This window comes from Microcaecilia unicolor, chromosome 2 (assembly GCF_901765095.1).
Source record: "Microcaecilia unicolor chromosome 2, aMicUni1.1, whole genome shotgun sequence".
In the NCBI taxonomy this organism is placed as follows: domain Eukaryota; kingdom Metazoa; phylum Chordata; class Amphibia; order Gymnophiona; family Siphonopidae; genus Microcaecilia; species Microcaecilia unicolor.
The window spans coordinates 437,122,099-437,142,647 of NC_044032.1; the positions used below are offsets into that span (position 1 = coordinate 437,122,099).

At 43.5% G+C, this 20,549-nt stretch overlaps 1 protein-coding gene across 1 annotated transcript in view; it reads right to left on the minus strand.

Annotated features, from left to right (window-relative positions):
* The window catches only part of ALPK1 (alpha kinase 1), a 134,519-nt gene that overhangs the window by 74,830 nt on the left and 39,140 nt on the right, over positions 1–20,549 (minus strand). Inside the window, exon 3 of the mRNA XM_030190852.1 lies at positions 13,956–14,110. Within this exon, the coding sequence (XP_030046712.1) occupies positions 13,956–14,110 (155 nt within the window). The remainder of the gene's footprint in view (positions 1–13,955; positions 14,111–20,549) is intronic.

The following is a 20,549-nucleotide window of genomic DNA, read 5'->3' on the forward strand; positions in this document are numbered from 1 at the left end:
TTCAACCAATGATAAAACTGGTTTAGGCTATCAACGTCGCCTCTCCATAGAATGAAAATATCGTCAATGTATACAATCTGATTTCCTGAGAAAGAGGATTTTCTCTCAAGATGAGCTCTTCACACTTTGCTACATACAAATTTGAGATGTTGGGTGCTATTCCCTCACCTAACCCTGTCCCCTTCACTTCATTTTCCTCTCTCCTACCCCTCCAACCCTTTTCTTTGTCTCCCACCTCCTCCTCCTTGTATCTCTCCATCTCCACATCACCTCTGGTCTCTATGCCTTTCCCATTTGCCTCTGCTTTGGAGCACATTTGCTTCCTCCAGAATGGCTGGAGCCCCTTCATTGGCTGCAGACCACTGTACACAATCTCTTACAGCATTGTAAGTATTTTCAAATCTCATAGGCTAACACTTCCTGGCTGCTATCCTGCATTGTAAGATCAGAGTAGTGTTCCAGTGTGTTACAGAAACTAGAACCAAACCTTGAGATAAAACCAAACAAATTTATCAACACATGCTGTGCAGATTACAGTCAGTAGTTGCTATCACACCTTCTTAGTTTACCTGTGTGTGGAGCCTGAACTCTTGAACCCTAGCAACTTGGTAGTGCTATCCCCAAAACCTTGCACAGAGCACAGGTAGAACTGAATTAGTGGGAAATAAACTTTGTTCAGGACATTACAATCAGCAGCCAGGAAGTGCTGGCAGATCCAGGATGAAACATCAACAGTGGTCAGCGGTAGCAAGAAGAGGTCCTGCCACTCCTCCTTCCAAATCCTGAATGGTGACAGTGAAACTGTCTGTGACACTACAGTCACTGTAGGTCTGCTGTGCGACTGTAAACACTTTAGACCAGGGTTCTTCAGTGCAAGGTCCATGGGCCAGTGGTGATCCCCATCAACTGTAAGTGTGGCCCCTACACTCTTTCCCCAGTACACAATCCCCTCCCCCCTCCCCTTACACTTTTCTCCTCAGACTTGCTGCTGGCATACCTTCCTAACAATTATTCTGTTTAATATCTGTACCAGGCAGCTCTCGGTGAGTTTGAGCTCTCTGCTGCTCAAAATCCCACTCTATTCTCACAAGACTGAGAGAGACCCATGCAGTCAGTGGTGTTCCTAGATCAGCTGCCACCTGGGGCGGATTGCCACTGCGCCTCCCCCCCCCCCAAGGGTGAATCATCCCCACCCAGCAAATCACCACACCCTCCGGGCAAATCACCTCCACCCCCCTACATGCATCGCTCTTACCTCCTGGGGTGCAGGGAGCAGTCACACAGCTGTTGACTCCGCTGGTTCCCTGCCCCAGAACAGAAAGTCATGTCAGAGGGAGCAGGGAACCAGCAGAACCGACAACCATGCAGCTGCTCCCTGCACCCCTTTGCAGCGTGTACCCAGGGCAGACCACCCTCACCACCCCGCTCTTGGTACACCACTGCATGCAATTCAAACTTACTACGAGCTATGTAGTGTTGGAAGAAAACAGATTAACTGTTCAAAAGGTAGCACCACAAACAAGCATCTTGGGAAAGTATAGGGGGATATTAAAGTCGATGGGGGTGGAAACAGAATAGTGGTGCCTGCCATTTTGTTCGGTGATAGTCTTGGCCCTCACACTGTAGTTTTTGTAACACACTGGCCCTTGCTTGAAAAATATTAAAAATGTCTTTCTTAGAGGGAACATTGGGTCCTGAAACTTGCACAGAAAAAGTTTCAGTACTAAAGATGGGGCACCTGCCAGACCAGTCCTGAAACAATAGACAGGCTGCAAAACACAAAACAATTAACCATTCAAAAAATGAAATATATGTAAGGAGGTTGGCCAATCAAAATTGGTAGACATTGAGGGGTGAAATTATCAACACAGCCTACTGCTAAGAAATGTTATTTTACCACTAACTCGTGCTATTTTAACACAGGTCACATTTTATGCATTGAGACCTAGTTACTAATATTTTCAACATAATTTCCTCAAATGTCCAGACTCAGATACTTGTTAACATTTTTTTCCAGTGCTATTTTGAAATTTTGCCCTTCACGAACACTAAGATCTGCCCAGCAAAATCAACTTGACATTCCATCCTTCTGTGAAATCAGATATGACACCACACGCCACTCCATTTTCTCGGTTCAGGGTCTCAACAAACTCTGGAATAAGCTGCCAACTCACCTGCATTTATCACCTTCCCTATCTACATTTAAGACTGACCTAGAAACCTTCCTATTCGCTGATGCATATAGCTAGAGTCTTCTACCTACTGTACTCAATAGATGTAGCATCCTGGATATCGCAAGCCCCCTTCCCCTTTTGTGCTTTCCCCTCCCCTAGCTTTCCTATAATTATTATATTTTCACCCTCTTCTTCACATTCAATTGTTATAGCACTTCCTTTTTTCTCTTAACTTTCTGAATTGTAAGTCGCTCAGGTATTACTCGATGGGTAGGGTATAAGTCCTCAATAATAAACTTGGAAACTTCATTTAGGCACACACTATATAATGTGATTTGTTTACGACACAGGGTCTATGTTGAAAATACACCTCTTCATATGTTTACCAGTCATAACAATATGTTATCAAAGCTTATGACCCACATAAATTTATTTTCTATCTGTTCAAGTAAAATATTTATGGCCTTTTTTACTAAACAATTCTAGCAATTCCCAGCACGGCAAATGAGATGAAGCCCAAAGGAACTGAATGGGCTTCCTCTCATTTGCCGTGTGGGAATCGCTAGCGTGGTTTAGTAAAAGAGGCCCTTAATAAATATATGTATATACCATCCACTATGCTGCTACTCAAATTTATTTCCCAGTTTTCCCATGCTTTCCCATTCTTTCCCTGAACAAAACATTTTTGGAAAATTTCTCTCTACAAAATCACCTCCATTAAGTGAAAGTAAAGATTTTCATGCCTGTGTAGCTACGTACAGACAAACGGCCTCATACAATACTGACTGATGTAAAAGTATGCACCAAAACATTATGGATTGTACAGTGAAAGAATTTGGGCAGAGTTCCCCAATATGCAAGTAGATTATAAAATATGTTAATCTACATGCATACATGATTCTACACATGAACATTTACACCAGATTGAGAGGAAGCATTTCTGTCCATGTTTGCAAGGTAGGTGCAGTTTTTTGTACTTATGCTAATATTTAGGCATCTTCACGTGTCTTTATAAGATGGCACCTAAGTAGGATTGAATCTATGACCCTTTACCCTGGTGGGCATCCCTATTTGTAATCTAAATCTAATCTGGATCAAAAAAATTAAAGTACTGCCTGCATATGAGGTCTGCTGTTAGGTCTCCCTTGTTCACTGTACTCACTTTACTCCCCATTCTCCTATGCTCATTTTACCTCTGCCTCTTACTTCTCTCATTCTTCTTATGCCCCATGCACTCATACCCTGTGATTACTCATTCGAGGTGTGAGAACAATGGGAAATCCATGGAATCCATTGGTGTCTGCAGTGTTGCTGACAAAACAGTCATTAATACCATGGGAATGGGAAGGGATGGATCCAAAGTGAATGGAGACAGGAAGGGATGGGTTAGAGGTATCAGGGAATGGGAGGGATGGGGACCAGATCATGACCCAGTGCACATCTCAACTCAGAAACTTGAAACACCAACATTTCAGCTAAAAGAAAAAAATAGAAAACATTTTCAAAAAATCTTGCATATTTAACAAAAGTAATGCCCATTGTTTTTAGGATGCATTTTATATTTTGTTTGAATTTATAAATCTTTTAAATGCAGGTTGGGTAAAGGGGTAGGAAAGAAAACTGTGGGGACGGTGAGGGGACGATAGGGGGAGGGGAGATGTCACCCGTTTGAGGTCTTGAAGGAAGAGTATGGGCTGACGGACAGGGATAAATTCCACTACATGCAGGTTAGAGATTTTCTGCATTGCAAAGCTAAGGAGGCGTTATCACTCTCTGTCACGGAGCTAGAACAGGCGATGGGATCTGAAGAAGGGAAGGGAGGGATCTCTAGGATCTATAGGGCCTTGCTACATAAGTCTCAGCCCTTGTTTAAATGCGTTACTAAATGGGAAACCATGTTATCCGTCACGAATGACCAGGCCAAGTGGGCAAAGATATTTAAATCTGCACTGAATTTTTCAGTGGCGACACCCTTGGTGGAAAATGGGTATAAGATGTTATATCAATGGTACCTAACTCCATACAGGATATCTCGCATCTTTAAAACTGGCACGGCGGCTTGCTGGCGGAACTGTGGGGCAGTGGGAACCTTTTGGCATATTTGGTGGGATTGTCCTGCTATAAAAAATTTTTGGATGAATCTATATTCTCGACTACAGAGCGGTTTGGGGGCTCTGGATACACTGAATCCTGGACTGTGTCTTGTGAATATACCAACAAGGGGTAGTCGTAGCTCACATCACTGCCTTCTCTCTCACAGCACCCAGGATCCTAATCGCGAGGTTGTGGAAACAAGCCGCGGTTCCCACTGTGGATCAAGTTCTTGATAAGGTGGATTACTGCTGTTTAATGGACAAACTTACAGTTTTCAGACGGGGAAGGGTGGTGAAGTTTTTCAAAACATGGGCCCCATATATGGAGTGGCGAGGTCTTTCAGTTTGACATGCTGATAGGGTTTCCAGCATTTAGGTGTGGTAGTATTTGTGTGAGTTGCTCTGGGGGGAGGGAAGGGGGATGGGTATTGTTGATACTGTATTTGTGAGGCATAATCTGGCTTTGTATTGTATTTGGCTTTTGTATTGGAAAATATTAATAAAAATAAATTTGAAAATTTTTTTTTTAATTGCACATAAGTTTGTTCAGTCGGGTGTACCGATGAGGAGGTGTGTGCCGATTACTTTGCTAGTGTGAATGCACAGGCAAGTGACACCACTGAGGTCACCAAGAATTTGAAAATCATTCTTTGTTGAATACACTTTTGGAAGATCAGTCTGCATATTAATGTTGGATTTTGTATAAGATTGTGGGCATTGTTGATACAGTGGGAGTTAAGAGATTACATCAATGAATTATTGACATTAATTGGCGCTAATTTGGATTTGTGTGTGGATCTGGTTGCGTATCGTTCTATAACAATCCTTGCCCATCTCCTCTCGCGCACAACCCAAGAGGGGGCATGGCCATGGGAGCGGCATGGGTGGGTCAGAGGCATTCCAATGAATTACATGAAGTCTTACAGAGCTTGAGGGATCTGTGCCCAAGTTGAGCAGATGGCTTACCCCAGGTTTCAGCTGGCATAAGTCCTGCTAGGCACTATTTTATACAGGATGCTCATCCCAGAGTGCCCTATACAGAATAGCGTTGAGCGCTGACTTTTCCCAGCACCAATTTTTGGACACCATTTACTGAATCCTGTCCACGTTGTCTGGGTCGAGGGTAAACAGAAAACTAATAGAAATTATTTTTTAAAAAATAAGCAATCAGTAGACCCAGTCCACATTGAGCTCAAACCACTTCGCATCCATAAGTGCATTCACTCTCCTCTCTTTTCTCCCACTACATCTCTGTTTGTGATCTCCATTCATCAGGCAAGCTGCTGCTTCTCTGTGTCTTTTTCTACCACTATCACCTGATTTTGACCTTTCTGTCTTGCCACAATACATCTGGAATGCCCTTCCTGAATTAGTGTGTCTTTGATCCATCTCTGGCGAGGTTCAAGTCCTGCTGACATGCCCATCTCTTTGGGACTGCTTTGAAACCCAAAACAAGACGGTTCCCAATCCAAAACCTCTCACATTAAGGCCCTTAATTTAGAAGCAACCCCACTAGTAAAGAGCACCGTTTACATATGTACATTGGCATACACATGTAAGAAAACCATTTTAGAAAGGGGACTATTTACACTTGCTGATGCTCACCACATCTACATTGACAGGAAGCATAGGAGCACAGGAAGAGGGAGTCGCCATATAATTGCTGGTATAGAATACCTGCATAAATCCGTAATTATACACCTAGCTCAATGGCTGGTGAAAATGCTTGCACTTAACTGCTGTCAGTCAGGCACATAACTGACAATATTCTGTCACTTTAGCTCATAAAAGGTATAATTTGGCCATCAGCATTTATCCTGGCATGGGCAATATTCAGACCAGGACCCAGATAAGTAACTAAGGGGCCCTTTTACTAAGGCGTGCCAAAAAATGGCCTGCGGTAGTGTAGACGCGTGTTTTGGGCACGCACAGAATCATTTTTCAGCGCACCTGTAAAAAATGCCTTTTTAAAATTTTTGCCAAAAGTGCATCCATTTTAGGTCTGAGACCTTACCGCCAGCCACTGACCTAGCGGTAAGGTCTCATGTGGTAACCGGGCGGTAATGGTCTACATGCATAAAATGCCGATTACCAACCATGCACCAGAAAATAAAAATATTTTCCGACGCGCGTCATAAATGAAATTACCACAAGGGCCAAGCGATAGTCAGGCGGTAACTCAAAACTGACATGCGTTGGGCATGCATAAGCGCCTACGTGGCTTATTAAAATGGCCCCTAAAGTCAGAACAGCCTTTTTGTTGTCATAGCTTTATCTGGACAGTTACCTAGCTAGTGGACTGAAAATCACCATTAACACAGAATGTGAAAAAAGCCCAGGCTCTGCCCTGGTACTCCTGGAGTAGTGCCACGGCAGTCTGTCCAGATTTTTAGCAGCATGATTTGGATTATGCTGCTGAAAATATGAGTATGGACCCGGCGAGAGGAGCTGCTCTTACCCACATTAGACATGCTGAACATCAGCCCCTTATTATTTTTAATGATGTAACATGCCTTGAATCTCACTGTGAAAAAATGTGGGTTTTAAGTGCCTTTTTAAATTAAATGTAATTAATTTAATTAAATAACACTTTTTGCAATGGATCTGGCCCATTTCTAATCGCTTCACCTATATCCATCTCTGTAGTAACCTCCCTTTAGACAGCTCTCTTTCTTCTTCCAGCATTACTGATGACTGACTGCCACCATGGGCTGTATCCTTCTCTTTCTGCAGCTCAGACGGTTGCAGAGTAATTGCCTTACACTTGACTTGCTGTTGGCTGGAAACCACCCTTTCATATCCTCCCTGAACACTCTGCATATCACTATCCACTTGTTCACTCTTCCCTATCATTTCAATGTTCCTTTGGAAACGTAGTCATCGGGGTCTAATCATTTCTATTCTAAAATGTAACTAAGAGATTCTTGTGGAACTTAATTTTTCCTAAGTTCAGAGCTTCCACCCTCTGGAAAAAAAAGAATTAAAAAAAGGAAGAGAGAGGGATGTAAAATTGACAGACAATAGTTGATTTCACGGGGGAGTGGAACTGTTTGTTTTGTGAAGAGAAAACGAATCTCACTTTTACAACTAGTTTTTCTGTACACCACCAATAAGGACAAAAGGGAAAACAGTCTGCTTCACACAAGACATGAAGGCTCTGAAATGGTATTCTTTACAAGGCAAACTTTTGTTGTGAACCAGAGGAAGCACAAACCAAAATAACGACATGGTTGGATAATCAAACATCCTCACTAAATTATCACCTAGAAATATACATAAAGACATACCGCACCACACAGCGCAATTTCATGAACTGTTTTTCTGCAAATTTAACATTCTTAAGTAATAGTTGAAAATCAACAGTGAATGACTATACCAGTTAAGGATTACTATATATTTCAGTTCCAAAATACAAAACACTTTCACTTGAAAACCCTTGGTTAACATTACTAGTAAAAGTTTGCTAACCTATACGAAGAAAAATTATGATTATTTACTAGACTTCAAGTTTTAGCTATTCATATAAAATAGCAAAATCTTTTCCTATCCTGAATTATAAATAAGATATCAGCATCCTCCTCTCAAAAAACCAAAGTACGTTGAATAAAAAGACAGAAAAATTACTTTCATTGGATAATACCAATGATGTGGGTCATAGGGTCAGCATTTCTTCAGTGAAACAGAAAAGAACAAGGTTTCTCCTCCTGTCCCACCCCCTCCCCACCAACACACATAGTATAATAGCTTTGGAATATAAATTACTGCCACAGATTAAATAATACTTCAAAGAACAAGTGGGGGTGAAGGGAGCGGGGGGAGCACTGTTTCCAAAGTATGTTTGCAGGCATTAAAGAGGACGGTAACCCATGGACTTGGGGGTATTGGTGAATGGTCTAAAGCAAGCATGAGGCAGGGATTTTAGGTCCCTTTAGCCTGTGACCTGGTGCTATGCTTTGTTTCCCTGAGGCAGCTGCAGTTATCAACAGATGTTTCGGCAATAAATAATTGGTATCATCGTGGAAAGGGCTCATCTACCTGTGGAGAGGACATAATACTGAAAACGCGGTCAGGCTATTACAGCCACATTAATCTCCCATCTATCCAGGTTTCTCAGGGAGCTTACTGCAGGTGTTTCTTCTGGGAGAACCCAGACAAGAGAGTTCTGGAGTTAAGCAAGCTTTGTGTAGATCACAGGGGTCACACTCCGCCATAAATTTCTGTCCAAGGTCACACACAAAAGAAGCCCACAAAGCAAACAAAAGTAAACAATCAGCCCCCAGCTACAATAAGCTTATCTGCATAGGAGACATCTCGCATGCCTCTACAGGTTTTACGATGATGCCGATGTCAGGCAAAAGACTTGGTTATCGACATCGGCTTCTCACCATGAAGTGCACCTGAGGCGAGGGATTGTTCCAGCTCATGTCTGTTAGAGTTCTCATGCAAGAAACACTTTACAAAGAGGAGATAATAAAATCAGTCCATGGTCTCATCCCTCCCTCAAGCACGAATATGAGGAAGAATTCATCAGTTCATTTTAATCCAAATAATTCTGGCTTAAGGGATCTAGGAATTTATAATGAATGCAATCATGCTATCTTATACTTTTGATTATGGCAATAAAAAATTGATATTGTTCTATATTTATAGCAGTGCTTATCAATCTTTCACGGCTACGACCCCATTCAAGCGGGTACAGAAAGCGTGCATTCCCCCAGTGGCGCGAGCCAATGACATTCTATGGAGGGCCTGCCCAGGTCTTGACCCCAAATATGTATTTTACAACCCCATTTGGGGTCGTGATCCACATCTTGGGAACCTCCAATTTACAGTATTGCCAACTTCCTGGAAGGCTGAAAGCACTCAGGTGATGACTCAGAAAGTATATGTTTTAGGGAGCACCTAATTAAGTTCCACCTATTCAGATAGCCTTTCTTCCCCACTCATCCCATATCCTTTCAGTTTAGCTATATGAACTGCTTATAGATTTACTGATCTTCCATGAATAACATTTATTTCATTTAGGATCCTGCCTTCTCCTGCTCTTTGCAAATCTCAGGCTTTGGTTGGTTAACCATGACGTAGCAAGCCTCACAACTCTATTTCAAGTGCTCCCAGTCTTATTTTTTATTTATTTTTTGTTACATTTGTACCCCGCGCTTTCCCACTCATGGCAGGCTCAATGCGGCAGGCAATGGAGGGTTAAGTGACTTGCCCAGAGTCACAAGGAGCTGCCTGTGCCGGGAATCAAACTCAGTTCCTCAGTTCCCCAGGACCAAAGTCAACCACCCTAACCACTAGGCCACTCCTCCACTTCTGGGAGTGGGTTCACATTTCTCTTCAATTGTCTTAATATTTTGATTCTTCTTCTCTTTTACTTCTGTAGCCCTGGGGTGCCTCCTGTGCTGGTGCCAGAGTCCCTGAGAGGATAGGACCAGGCAATCAATACGCCATACTGCTGGGGCCATGTTGGGCAGGCGGAATGACACTCTTTCAAGACCTTACCTCTGTGAGCACCCTTCCCACAATATCCAAAGTCAGTAATTATATCAAATAAGTCCAGGTCTAGGTATACCTTGTTGTTTAAAAAAAAAGGTTTTACAGAACACAAGTCTAAATAGCAACACTAGTAAAGTATCATATAGGAAAAAGAGCAAAACATCTCTAGTAAGCTCGACATAGGCTTCAATAGACAGTGCACAGGGAAAACATGTTTAGTTTGTTTGTACTTGTTTCCTAATATTTGGACTTTTTAAAGTTTGTTTCACACATTCATTTTAATAAAAAAATGTTTAAACTTGTGTTAGAACTTTTATAGTTGACTTATTGTTAACAGATGATTCTTTTATGCTTTATGTGTTAAATTTCTTTAGCATTTGGATTACCATTATTTAAGCAACAGTCCAACTTGAGAAATGCTTTCTATTATGCAGGATGTATCCAGAAGTTAATTTTGGGGGGGCGGAGGGGGCAGGGATGGACTGAGGAGGCCACATATTTCCTCTCAGCTCTCCCCCCTCTGCTGCATTTAAATTTTACCTTTGCTGGTGGGGATACCCGCCTGTGCTGCCTGAGCAGCATGGAAGTTGACAGTTGCTTTCACCACAGATGCTGACATTCATGCTCAGTTTAGTCACTGAACTGAGCATGTGCAAGAGTTTTGGCATCTGTGGCTGAAGCATGCCCGGACAGGGACTCGGGCAGCAGACCTATTCGGCTGGCAGGGCTTGGGCATCTCCACCAGCCACTAAACTGGTGCTGCAGTTTTGGAGGGGGCTTGAATCATGGGGAGAAGGGTGCCCAGGGAGATCATCCTGAACTTTTCTTTGACCAGGAATTTGTTCAGGGCCTTTAGGTCTAGGATGGGATGAACTGGACCTACTACTACTACTTAACATTTCTAGAGCGCTACTAGGGTTACGCAACGCTGTACAAATTAACTGTCTTTTTGGGCACAAGGAAGTACCTGGAATAGAATCCTTTCCTTTCTTCCCCTGGTGGTAAGGGGTTTGACCTAATTGGCCTGTAGAAGGGCGGAGATTTCCTCTACAAGTACCTGCTTATGCCAAGAGCTGATGTATGATGTTCTCAGTAGGCAATTTGGTGGTCTTTCTTGCTAATTCAGGGGGTAACTGAGATAGACTATTTGAAGAACCCACCGGTCAGAGGTGACAAAGGACCACCTGTCTTGGTAAAAATGTAGCCTCCCCTCCTACTAGTAAGCCATCAGGAACAGTTAACTTTGAGTGTGGTTATGTTCTCCTGGAGCCAGTCAAAAGCTCATCCCTTGTATCGACTGGGGAACTGGCTGAGGTTTCTAAGGGCGGGATTGGTGAGGCCAAAAACACTGGGCCTGGGGGTTCTGGGCAGAGCGAGAAGACGGGGGAAACCTACACCTTTGCAAGTAGTAGGGTCGCCGCCTAGGCCCACTCGAAAATCTCCGTGAGGAAGAGGTTGCAGCTGGAGGGTGCCAAGACAAGGTTTGGATGGTATCAGTATGTTTCTTTATGAGGTCAACGACCTCTTCTACCTTACCTGCAAACAGATTGTCACCTCGGCAAGGAACATCCACCAACCTCTCCTGAACCATTGGTTCTAGGTCAGAGACATGCAGCCATGAGAGTCTCTGCATCCCTACACCAATGGTGGAGAGTCAGGATGCTATATCAAAAGATTCTTAGGCACCCCTGACCAGATATTTTCTACAATCCAGCTGCTTACTGCCCAACTTGTGAAAGTCTGCGGCCTGCTCCTGTTGGAGAGAATCCACAAGACTTAGGTTTACTGCGGCCCAAAGACTGCAAGCAAAGGCTCATGTAGAGCTGATAGGAGTGGATGCAGCCAATGAGAATCGAGGCCGGAAAAGCTTTCCTCCAAAACGAGTCTAGTGTTCGAGCCTCTCTACCTGGGGGAACCAAGGCTTGAATCCTGGAGTTCCTAGGTATTATGTTCTTAGCTCGTTTAAGGGTGGATTTGAGCACCAGAAAGTAGTGTGGCAGTTCAGCCCTCTCAAATCCAGGAGCCTTCTGGATAAGATACTGCATATCCACTTTCTTGGGTGCAACCTGCACTGAGAGGGAAGATTCTCAGTTCTTCATCAGTGCATCTTTAAGAATAGAGTGTAATGGTATCGTGACCCCTTCCATAGGAGGAGACTCGTAGTCCAGGACAATTAACATTTCTGCCCTAGGTTCTTCCTCTATCTTAAATGGGATGGCAGAAGTCATCTCCATGACAAAACCAGTGAGAGACCCTCAGATGGAGATTGATGTCTCTCTTTAGGTGGGGAGGGATCATAAGATATCCCATAAGACTCCTTCTCCAAGAAGTAAAGAGGATCCTCTTCTGAGACTCATGAATGGTCCCATTCAGACTCCTCACCATACTCAGACCAGGCTGAGTGAGTCTGTGCCTGCCTCAGCTCAGTGGAACCTTGTCCATGCCCCAAAGAGCACCGAGGTTCAACCCTACCCTCAGACTCTGGGGAATTTTCCTCCCCTGATGTCGACAGCAGTACTATATGTGTCGATGTCACCACCCTTCGATATGCCAGCATCGAGAATCTCCACACAGGCATGGACATATCCTTAGTAAGAATCTGTGGCCGATCTGCAGCCGGTGCAATGCCCTCGATGCCTGAGTGGTTTGCAGCTGCAGCATCTGCACCAGCTCATACCTAAGCATGGCTCAGAACTGCTTATCAAAACGTAAGCACTGGCAAAGGGCAGGGGAGCCAGGAGAGAGGCAGCCTGAGAAGGCGTCGGTGCTGAACTGGTAGCGGGGACTTGGCTGCCGGAGACTTGTGTACCAGCACCTCTTCCAAAGAGGGGGAGCATTCCTCCCAGTGCCGGCGCTTCTCATGTACAGGCACTGTAAATGGCCCGGTACTCCTGGCTCCATGCATTGATGAGGAATGATGCTTATGATTCTTGGACTTCACTCAATGCTCAGCATCGTGGTCCTTCGTTGCCAACGAGAACAATATCGAACCCGTACAGGTCCTCAGTGTCAGGACCGATGCTGACTCGTCCCAAAGCCTACTTTCAGCGCCCTATGTTGAGAGAAGTGGAGACCTTCTCAATGCCAATGAGCTCCCAGTGGATGTTGGCAGCAATCAAGGTCGATGCTTTTGCTGCCGAAGTCCATGTACTGCTCTTGAAGGAGCTAAAAAAGTCTTTTCTGTTGAATCTGAGGCATCTTCTGTGTCCTCAACTGCATTTTCAGAGAGAACAATAATTAGGCTCATAGTTAGGCCCAAGGCACCCGATGCACAAAGAGTGCGAATTCATCATGGAAATCACAACATTGGGTGCACCTTTTGAAGCCACTGGGGGTCTTCTGGGACACCTAGACAATAAAAGAACAGTAAAAACAGTCAGCGTTCAAACTGAGGTCAGTGCTTCGGCCAGCAACTCAGAAAAAAGAAAGGAAACCAAAAGAGCTGAAAAAAAAAAAAAAACGAAAGTAAAGGGAAACAAAATGAAAAATACCTGAAAAAAGGACAAAAATACCCACATGGGAAGGCACTGCAAACGAGAGTGAAAATACTGTGAGGAGAACACAATGACAGGTGTTTCTTGCTCCACGAAAATTGAAGACTGAGCTAGCAAGATCTAAGTTATTTTTACTAGTCAGCGTCCGCACCGGGCTCCGTCAGATGACATCACCCAGCTATGAGAAAATGGCCTGCTTGTCCTCGGCGAATACAGGATTACAGCAATGTGGAACCTGGGGGCAGTAATTTCAGAAAGCCAGTTCCATGCACAAGTGCGTGTGTGGGGGGTGTTAAATGTTCGTTTTTTTAAATTTCTGCTCTCACTGAATATGGAGAGTCATCAACATGCAGTCCTATATGTATTTTACAAGAGGCTCCACAATTTGACAGAGCCTCCTGTAAAATACTGTGGGAATTCTTTCTAAAATAGGGCTCCACACCCTTTGAATCTCAGTTTCATATCATTTTTTGCTCTGGGGTTTCTTAGGCAATTAGAAAGCAGCTGGACTCATGAGTTTTCTGGTTTTCTTTCAGTTTAACAGACTATGTAAACATACACTAATATGTACAAGAAAGGATATGAAGAGCTCTGCAGGGGATTCCAGTGAAGAACTAGGCAAACACTGGAAGGTTACTTTGAAAGAATGGGAGAGAGGGGGGTAATGTTTAAGAACAGGAGAGTTGGTTTCATACCAGCAATTCATGCAGTCTTGCACTGATCATATCTTGCAGGTTTGTTTTGTCTTCTGGGCCTACGGCTTGTTTGTATTGCCACTTCTCTGGCACAAAGGGCCACTTCATTTCCTTCGCCTCTTGGATCAAGGTCCTTAGATTGTCAGGGAGTGAATCTGAAAAGGTTAAAGAGCATGTAAGGAAACCTTAGACAAATACAAAGACAATTCATCCACTAATGTTATGATGTGGCACCTAACTTGAAACCCCCCCCCAAAGTACTACAAATCATTGGTTCTTGCCAAGAAAGTAATAATGAGATACTATCTGTCATCAGAAGACCTGGTTTGCTCTGCCCTGCAGGTAAATTGGGGCAGTCAGCAATTAAAATCCCTTTGTGAGGAAGTAAACCACTCTGCTGTCTACTTACTGCATGAGAAGAAGAATGAAGGGTTGAGGAGTTTTTTTTGGCTTTCTGTTTTTCACAACATGAGAACTGGACCAAAGCTTTCATTCTTAAAATCGTGACCTATCTGCGCAGTGCATCACTGATGCTAAACCATACTAACAGGTGTATATTGCAAAGGACACCAAAACAACAAAATGCTGCACTGCATTTTTAGGACAGCACACAGCAAGCTCACTTCCAAACAGGATGTACTCACATACATTATTCTGCTTGAATATCAGGTTGCTAATGTGGTCAAGTGTGCCCATCCACAATGTAAAGGAAAAGCCAGGCTACTATGGCTATACACCGGGAATGAAACTGGGCAGAACAGATGGGCCTTTCAGTCCCTTTCTGCCATCATTTTCTAGGTTTCTACTTGAAAGGTGAGGAAATAGTATTTTACTGAGAGGGTAGTAAGATTTCTAAAATAACCTGCCTGCTGAGGTGGTAGAAACCAAACTAGGACAAAATGCAAGCACGCTCAAGACAGATAAAGAAGTAGCAGAAACAGAATGAAAGAAATGGTGATGGTGTGTGTGTGGGGGGGGGGGGGGGGGGGGGGGGATCTAAGTGCTGATTTACACATGGAAACAAAGGGTCAAAATTGGGAGATGACAAAACTAACAAGGATATGAAATGGTATACTACACACAGTCAAACTTATATGGCTGACAGCTATCAGATGCCCTTCTCATTTTCAATTGAACTGAGCATAAGGAAAGGTGAAAACCAGGATCAGAACAGTGAAGGCATTAGGGAATGACATGGAGAAATCAGAACTACAAGTCCCTGCATGCAATGGAGTAAACCCAGGAATAGATCAACCCTGTTGGGCAAATCTGGATCCAGTTAGCAACCCCACTAAAGACACCCCCTAGCTGGAGCACTGTAAGTAGAGATAATCAAGCAGACTGGCTCAGCCAACTGGTCCTTATCTACTAATACCTACTTACTTTATTTATTTATGACATTCATACCTCACGTTATCCCGAACATACTCAAGTTCAATGTAATAACAGTAAATAAACAACAGACAAGGTTTGCAAAGCCATAAACAAAATATCAAATATAGACCATTGATGGCCAGTTGCTATCTAAGATACTCCATCAATGGATAGAAACCTCTCAAAGAGGAGAGTTTTCAGTCTTTTACGAAATACCAAGTAATCAGGCTGACCCTTGACTGCCATTGGCAGTGAATTCCATCACTTATCACCCTGCTATCTAAATTCAGCAGAGTGAACTGACTTATAACGTACTCTCTTGCAATCTGGAAGATGAAGTCTAAGGTAGTCCGGGAATAGTTATTAAGGGTTGCATATAATCCAGTGTCAAGCTATATTTATTTATTATGTCCCTCCAATCCTCATGCTGACTACTGCGTTATCTTCTTGACAGATATGCTCTAAGGAAATATATCAATATTCAAAAGCCACAGTAGTAAACTTTTTATTTTATGTAGCACTGGAAATTGGTAAAGGTGCTCATTTTCAAAGCACATATAGACTTACAAAGTTACGTATTTTCAAAGCACTTACACTTATAAAGTTACATAGCAACCTACCGCTGCCCAACAAAGATGGTAAGGGAAGGAAGGAGGGAAGAAAACTTGCAGCATGCCGGCGGGTGGCTGGGGGGAGGAAGATTTGCAGTGGGAGAAGAGTCACGGTTTGGGCTGGGGAGACAGTCTTCCCAAGTCTTTTATACAGGACGTCTAAGGGGCGCACTGTTGCTGGGTGGACCTGAGTCCAAAGTGAGTGGGCCCAGGCCCACCAGAGCATACCTGTGGCTACACCCCTGTGGCAAAGTTGCAGTATTATATTGTATAACATTTAAATTATAATTCTCTAATGTTATCCATGAAGGATACACTTCCTCCATTCTCGTTCACATTTTCATACTGACCTCTTAATCATCCTCAGATCATTATTAAACCATAGAACAGAATGGATCCTTTTCTTACAATATTGCTTCACTGGTGCAATCTCATCCAGTGCTTCTCATAAAGCTTAATTCCTTCATTACTCTGCCAATCTGCCTCCTAGCCTAAGCAGGTCCCAGCCCTGACATCCCTACAAACTCTAAAATGTACTAGTAACTCACCTGGCAAGAAAAAATGTTACAGGAAAAAATGTAAAACAAAACAAAACCCACTGTGCTAAAAACAGTAATTATAGTCACTGGGCTCTAGTATGGATAATACCAGGTTCTTGTATTGTTCTGTGCAATTCCTGGAAAACTTAGAGAGTTGGTGCTCCAGCTCTATTGGCTAGTGTCCTACAGAGAAAAACCATCTACCTCCTGACCCATCCGGCTCCTCCCCTACTGGGCAGCAGACTACAGAGATCAGGAGGGGAGGAGATGAGACTAGAGATCAGGAGAGGAGAGGAGAGGGTGAGACCAGAGCTCCATTAGCCCCATTCCTCTTGCCAGTTTTCTGGTGCCCCAATTAAATACTCTCTCATACCAGTAGAAGAATATCCCTGTCCTCCTGTGTTCAGAACTGTGTGTGTGTGTGTGTTAAAAATATATGATTTTCCTTGAACTTTCAAAGTTCAAGTATTTGACCAAACCTACAATATTTCATGAAAACATTTAGAATTTCTACAAGTTATAGTTTCAAAAAAACCCATTCCTGTTAATACGGACAGCTTCTCATTTTCGTCAGGCTTGCTGTGAAACAGCAAGCTAACGGGGGATTTGTTTGAGAAAGAAAAGGAAGAAACACTGTAGCCCCTTTACCAGTGCTCCTATTGTGCTGCCTTTGTGGGCTTCACCAGTCAGGTTCCCCAAGTCGAACATTAATGTCATTGAGACAGCACTTGCCTGACAGCAATCACTAACCCAGCACTCAGAACCACCAAGCAAAAAGCATGGACATGGTCAATAATACTATTGTTATTTCTATTAATATAGTTCTTACTACCTCAACACAAGAACGTATTTGTTCATTTCGGCCAGCCCAGGGCAGGGGTTACCAGAGAAGCCAGGACCCCTTCTTTTATCAGCTACTGAATGTCCAGTTTCCTGAGGCAGATTCACCTGAACAGTCATACATATTTGAGAGATTACAAGATGCTGCTGATTCACCTTATCTGGAACTAAATTGACTCATTTCTCAAGGTTGGTATCATCAGAGGGGTGATGGTGGAAAAGCAACATGAGCTATCTGAATTCAAGAGCCCATTATACACGGAGTTTATGGTTAGAAGATGAAACCTGCTTTGGGTTTTTGTTGTTGACTTTGTTTTGTATTTTAAAGATCTAAATTGGAATTTTTGTGGTAAATATACCCCAGGGATATCAATGAGAATCAAAGCAGCAGAAACACAGGGACAGTTTAACCTAGGGGATTCACTAGGATGGCAGCTTTTCAGCCAAGACCAGCTGCAATTAAGGCACTGTTGCATCAGGAGAGTCCAGTTACACCATTTAAAAATTAGATATATGATAAGGGAGATAGAAGATATGTTGGGTGGATTTAAAGCTTCATTGCGCCAGTCTGATCCCAGTGGCGTACCAAGGGGGGGGGGGGGTGGTGGGGGCGGTCTGCCCCGGGTGCATGCCACTGGGGGGGTGCTGCGGTGCGCGCCTGTTGCCCTGTCTCAGTCCGAGTCCGCAATTCGCATGTGTTCACTGCTCCCTCTGAGTCTGCCCCGGAACAGGTTCCTGTTCCGGGGCAGACTCAGAGGGAGCAGTGAACACATGCGAATTGTGAACTTGGACTGAGACAGGGCAACAGGCGCGCGTTGCAGCACCCCCTCCCCCAGCGGCGTGCACCCGGGGGGGTGTCATTTCGCCGGGGGGGGGGGGGGTCGCGCTGCACCCGGGGGGGGGGGGGCGCATCGGCGATCCGCCCCAGGTGTCAGCTAGGGTTGGAACGCCACTGTCTGATCCAATCCCTACAGGCTACCTGAAAAAGTGTAAGCAATGGGTGGCTTCCCTGTTGATTTGTTTGGTTAATTCTTCTTTCTCAAAGGGTGTTCTTCCGAGGCCTTTGAAGCATGCTGTTGTTCAGCCTCTTCTTAAAAGAAGAGATGTAGAAGAGTTCAGTTTTACAGTAACTATTTGTTAGTAAGTGTTACGCTTTCCAAGCAGGAAACTGGGTTGTGAGCCCTTGGGCCACTGCCGAGGAGCGGCAGTGGCAGGCAAAACCACCCCACACCGGAGACTAGGCAGAACAGGACTGGAACCTCGGACTGGAGTTGCAGCAAAGGCAAACAAGCAGGAATAAGCAGAGCAGGCACACTTAAACTTCACCTGCGCTTGGCCACTTTTCACCAGGAGTTGAGCCCCTGGCTGCAGGTGGCCGGCAGGACTTACTGGGCAAAGCAGGACTGGAAACCCACTAGGCTGAACCAAGACTGAGGGTCAGAGGGGAAAGGAACATAACGGTACAGCAGGGCAAGGAAGGGATAAGCTAAAGGACAAAACTGAAAGCTGCAAGCAGCCACTAAAACAGGGAACAAAACACTGAATAACAAGACACAGAACTGAAAGCTGCAGAGCAGCCACATAGAAACAAACAGACAAAGACTAAACACAAAACAATAACCCAGAGACAGGACTAGCAAACAAACAACAACCTAATCTAACTACCCACTGACTAACTAAAACAGACAAGAATCAAGGCAAGAAACCAGACTGAGCAGAAGTGCAAACAGCACCCCAACAAACCTCAGGGCCTTAGGCGATGCAAAGGCAAAGCAGAAAGATTTCAGAATGGCTAATAAGCCCAGCAACAGCTGAGGCTCACTGCAGCAATCACCAGGCAACTACGGGAGCTGTGCAGGTTCAAACAAAAAGAGCAAGTCTGGCAGTCTGGAAGATCCGGACCGGACTAGGTTGAAATCTGGAACGGGTGACAATAACCAGACAGTTCATTGCAGCCACCAGGTCTGGCCACCAGGTGGCGAGAAGGAGAGCACGAAACATGGGCACAACCGTGACAGTAAGTTTATTGAAAAATTTGCTGACCAACAATTATTGGATTATGTTGAGATGTCTGGGGTTTTCAGCAGTCAACAATCTGACTTCCGGAAAAATCAAGCAAGGAAACAGTTTGGCTTCCTTGACTAATGATGTCAAATTTAGCATGGATAGAGGGAATGACATTTTACTTTTGTTACTTGACCTTACAGCAGCTTTTGATACTATAGATCATTGTTTACTGTTATTAAAATTCAATTTTGGGCTTCAGGGGATGATCCTGAGTTGGATGGGTTCTTTTTTTATCTGGATAACGATCAGAAAATGCATCTCTTTAATGTGGTTTCCCACAAGGTTCATTTCTATCCCCATTGCTTTTTTTTTTTTTTAATTTGTATGAAGTCTTTATTGGTCAAATAAAGAATCCCCATTGCTTTTTTAACCTTTATTTATGTCCTATAGTTTCTATTTACAAAATATGTAGTTTAAACTATCATCTATTTGCTGATGATGTTCAACTTTGTTGGAGGTTAGGCGTGATCAAATTACAACTTTGAAGTTGCTAGATAAATGTCTGCCGGAGCTTTCCCAATGGTTTATAAACCATGAGTTTAAACTAAAGGCCCTGTTTACTAAGGTGTGCTAGCGTTTTTAGCATGCACTAAAATTAGCGCACACTAAACACTAGAGACACCCATATATTCCTATAGGCGTCTCTAGTGTTAGCATGTGCTACTTTTTAGCATGTGCTAAAAACGATACTGCGCCTATAGCACGGTTTAGTAAACAGGGCCCTAAATCTTGAAAAACTACATTATCTAGGGAATTCTATATATGGCGCCTAACATTATGCACCGTTTCTATGCCAGTTTTTCAGTACAGAAAAGTGTTATAATGGAAACAAGGCACTAAAATGGACAAAAAAACAGCAGATCTGCACAAAACTATACTTACACACCTAGTTATAGAAATGGAGTAACTCTGTTAAACTTCTTTGCCTGATAAATCAACTTCACAGCAGTATTATGGACAATTTGTAATCTCCTTAGCTAGTTTTGGAGTAGATCCTGAAGAAGAGCATTACAATAATCTATTCAAGCTATCACCAAAGAATAAACCAGTACCCTCTGGGCTTTAGCATCAATGAGGGAATGGGCTGAACAAATTTGTCATAATGTGTAAAAGGATTTCTGTACCAGAAGAGTATTATAAGATAGGTTGATGTGATTCTAATG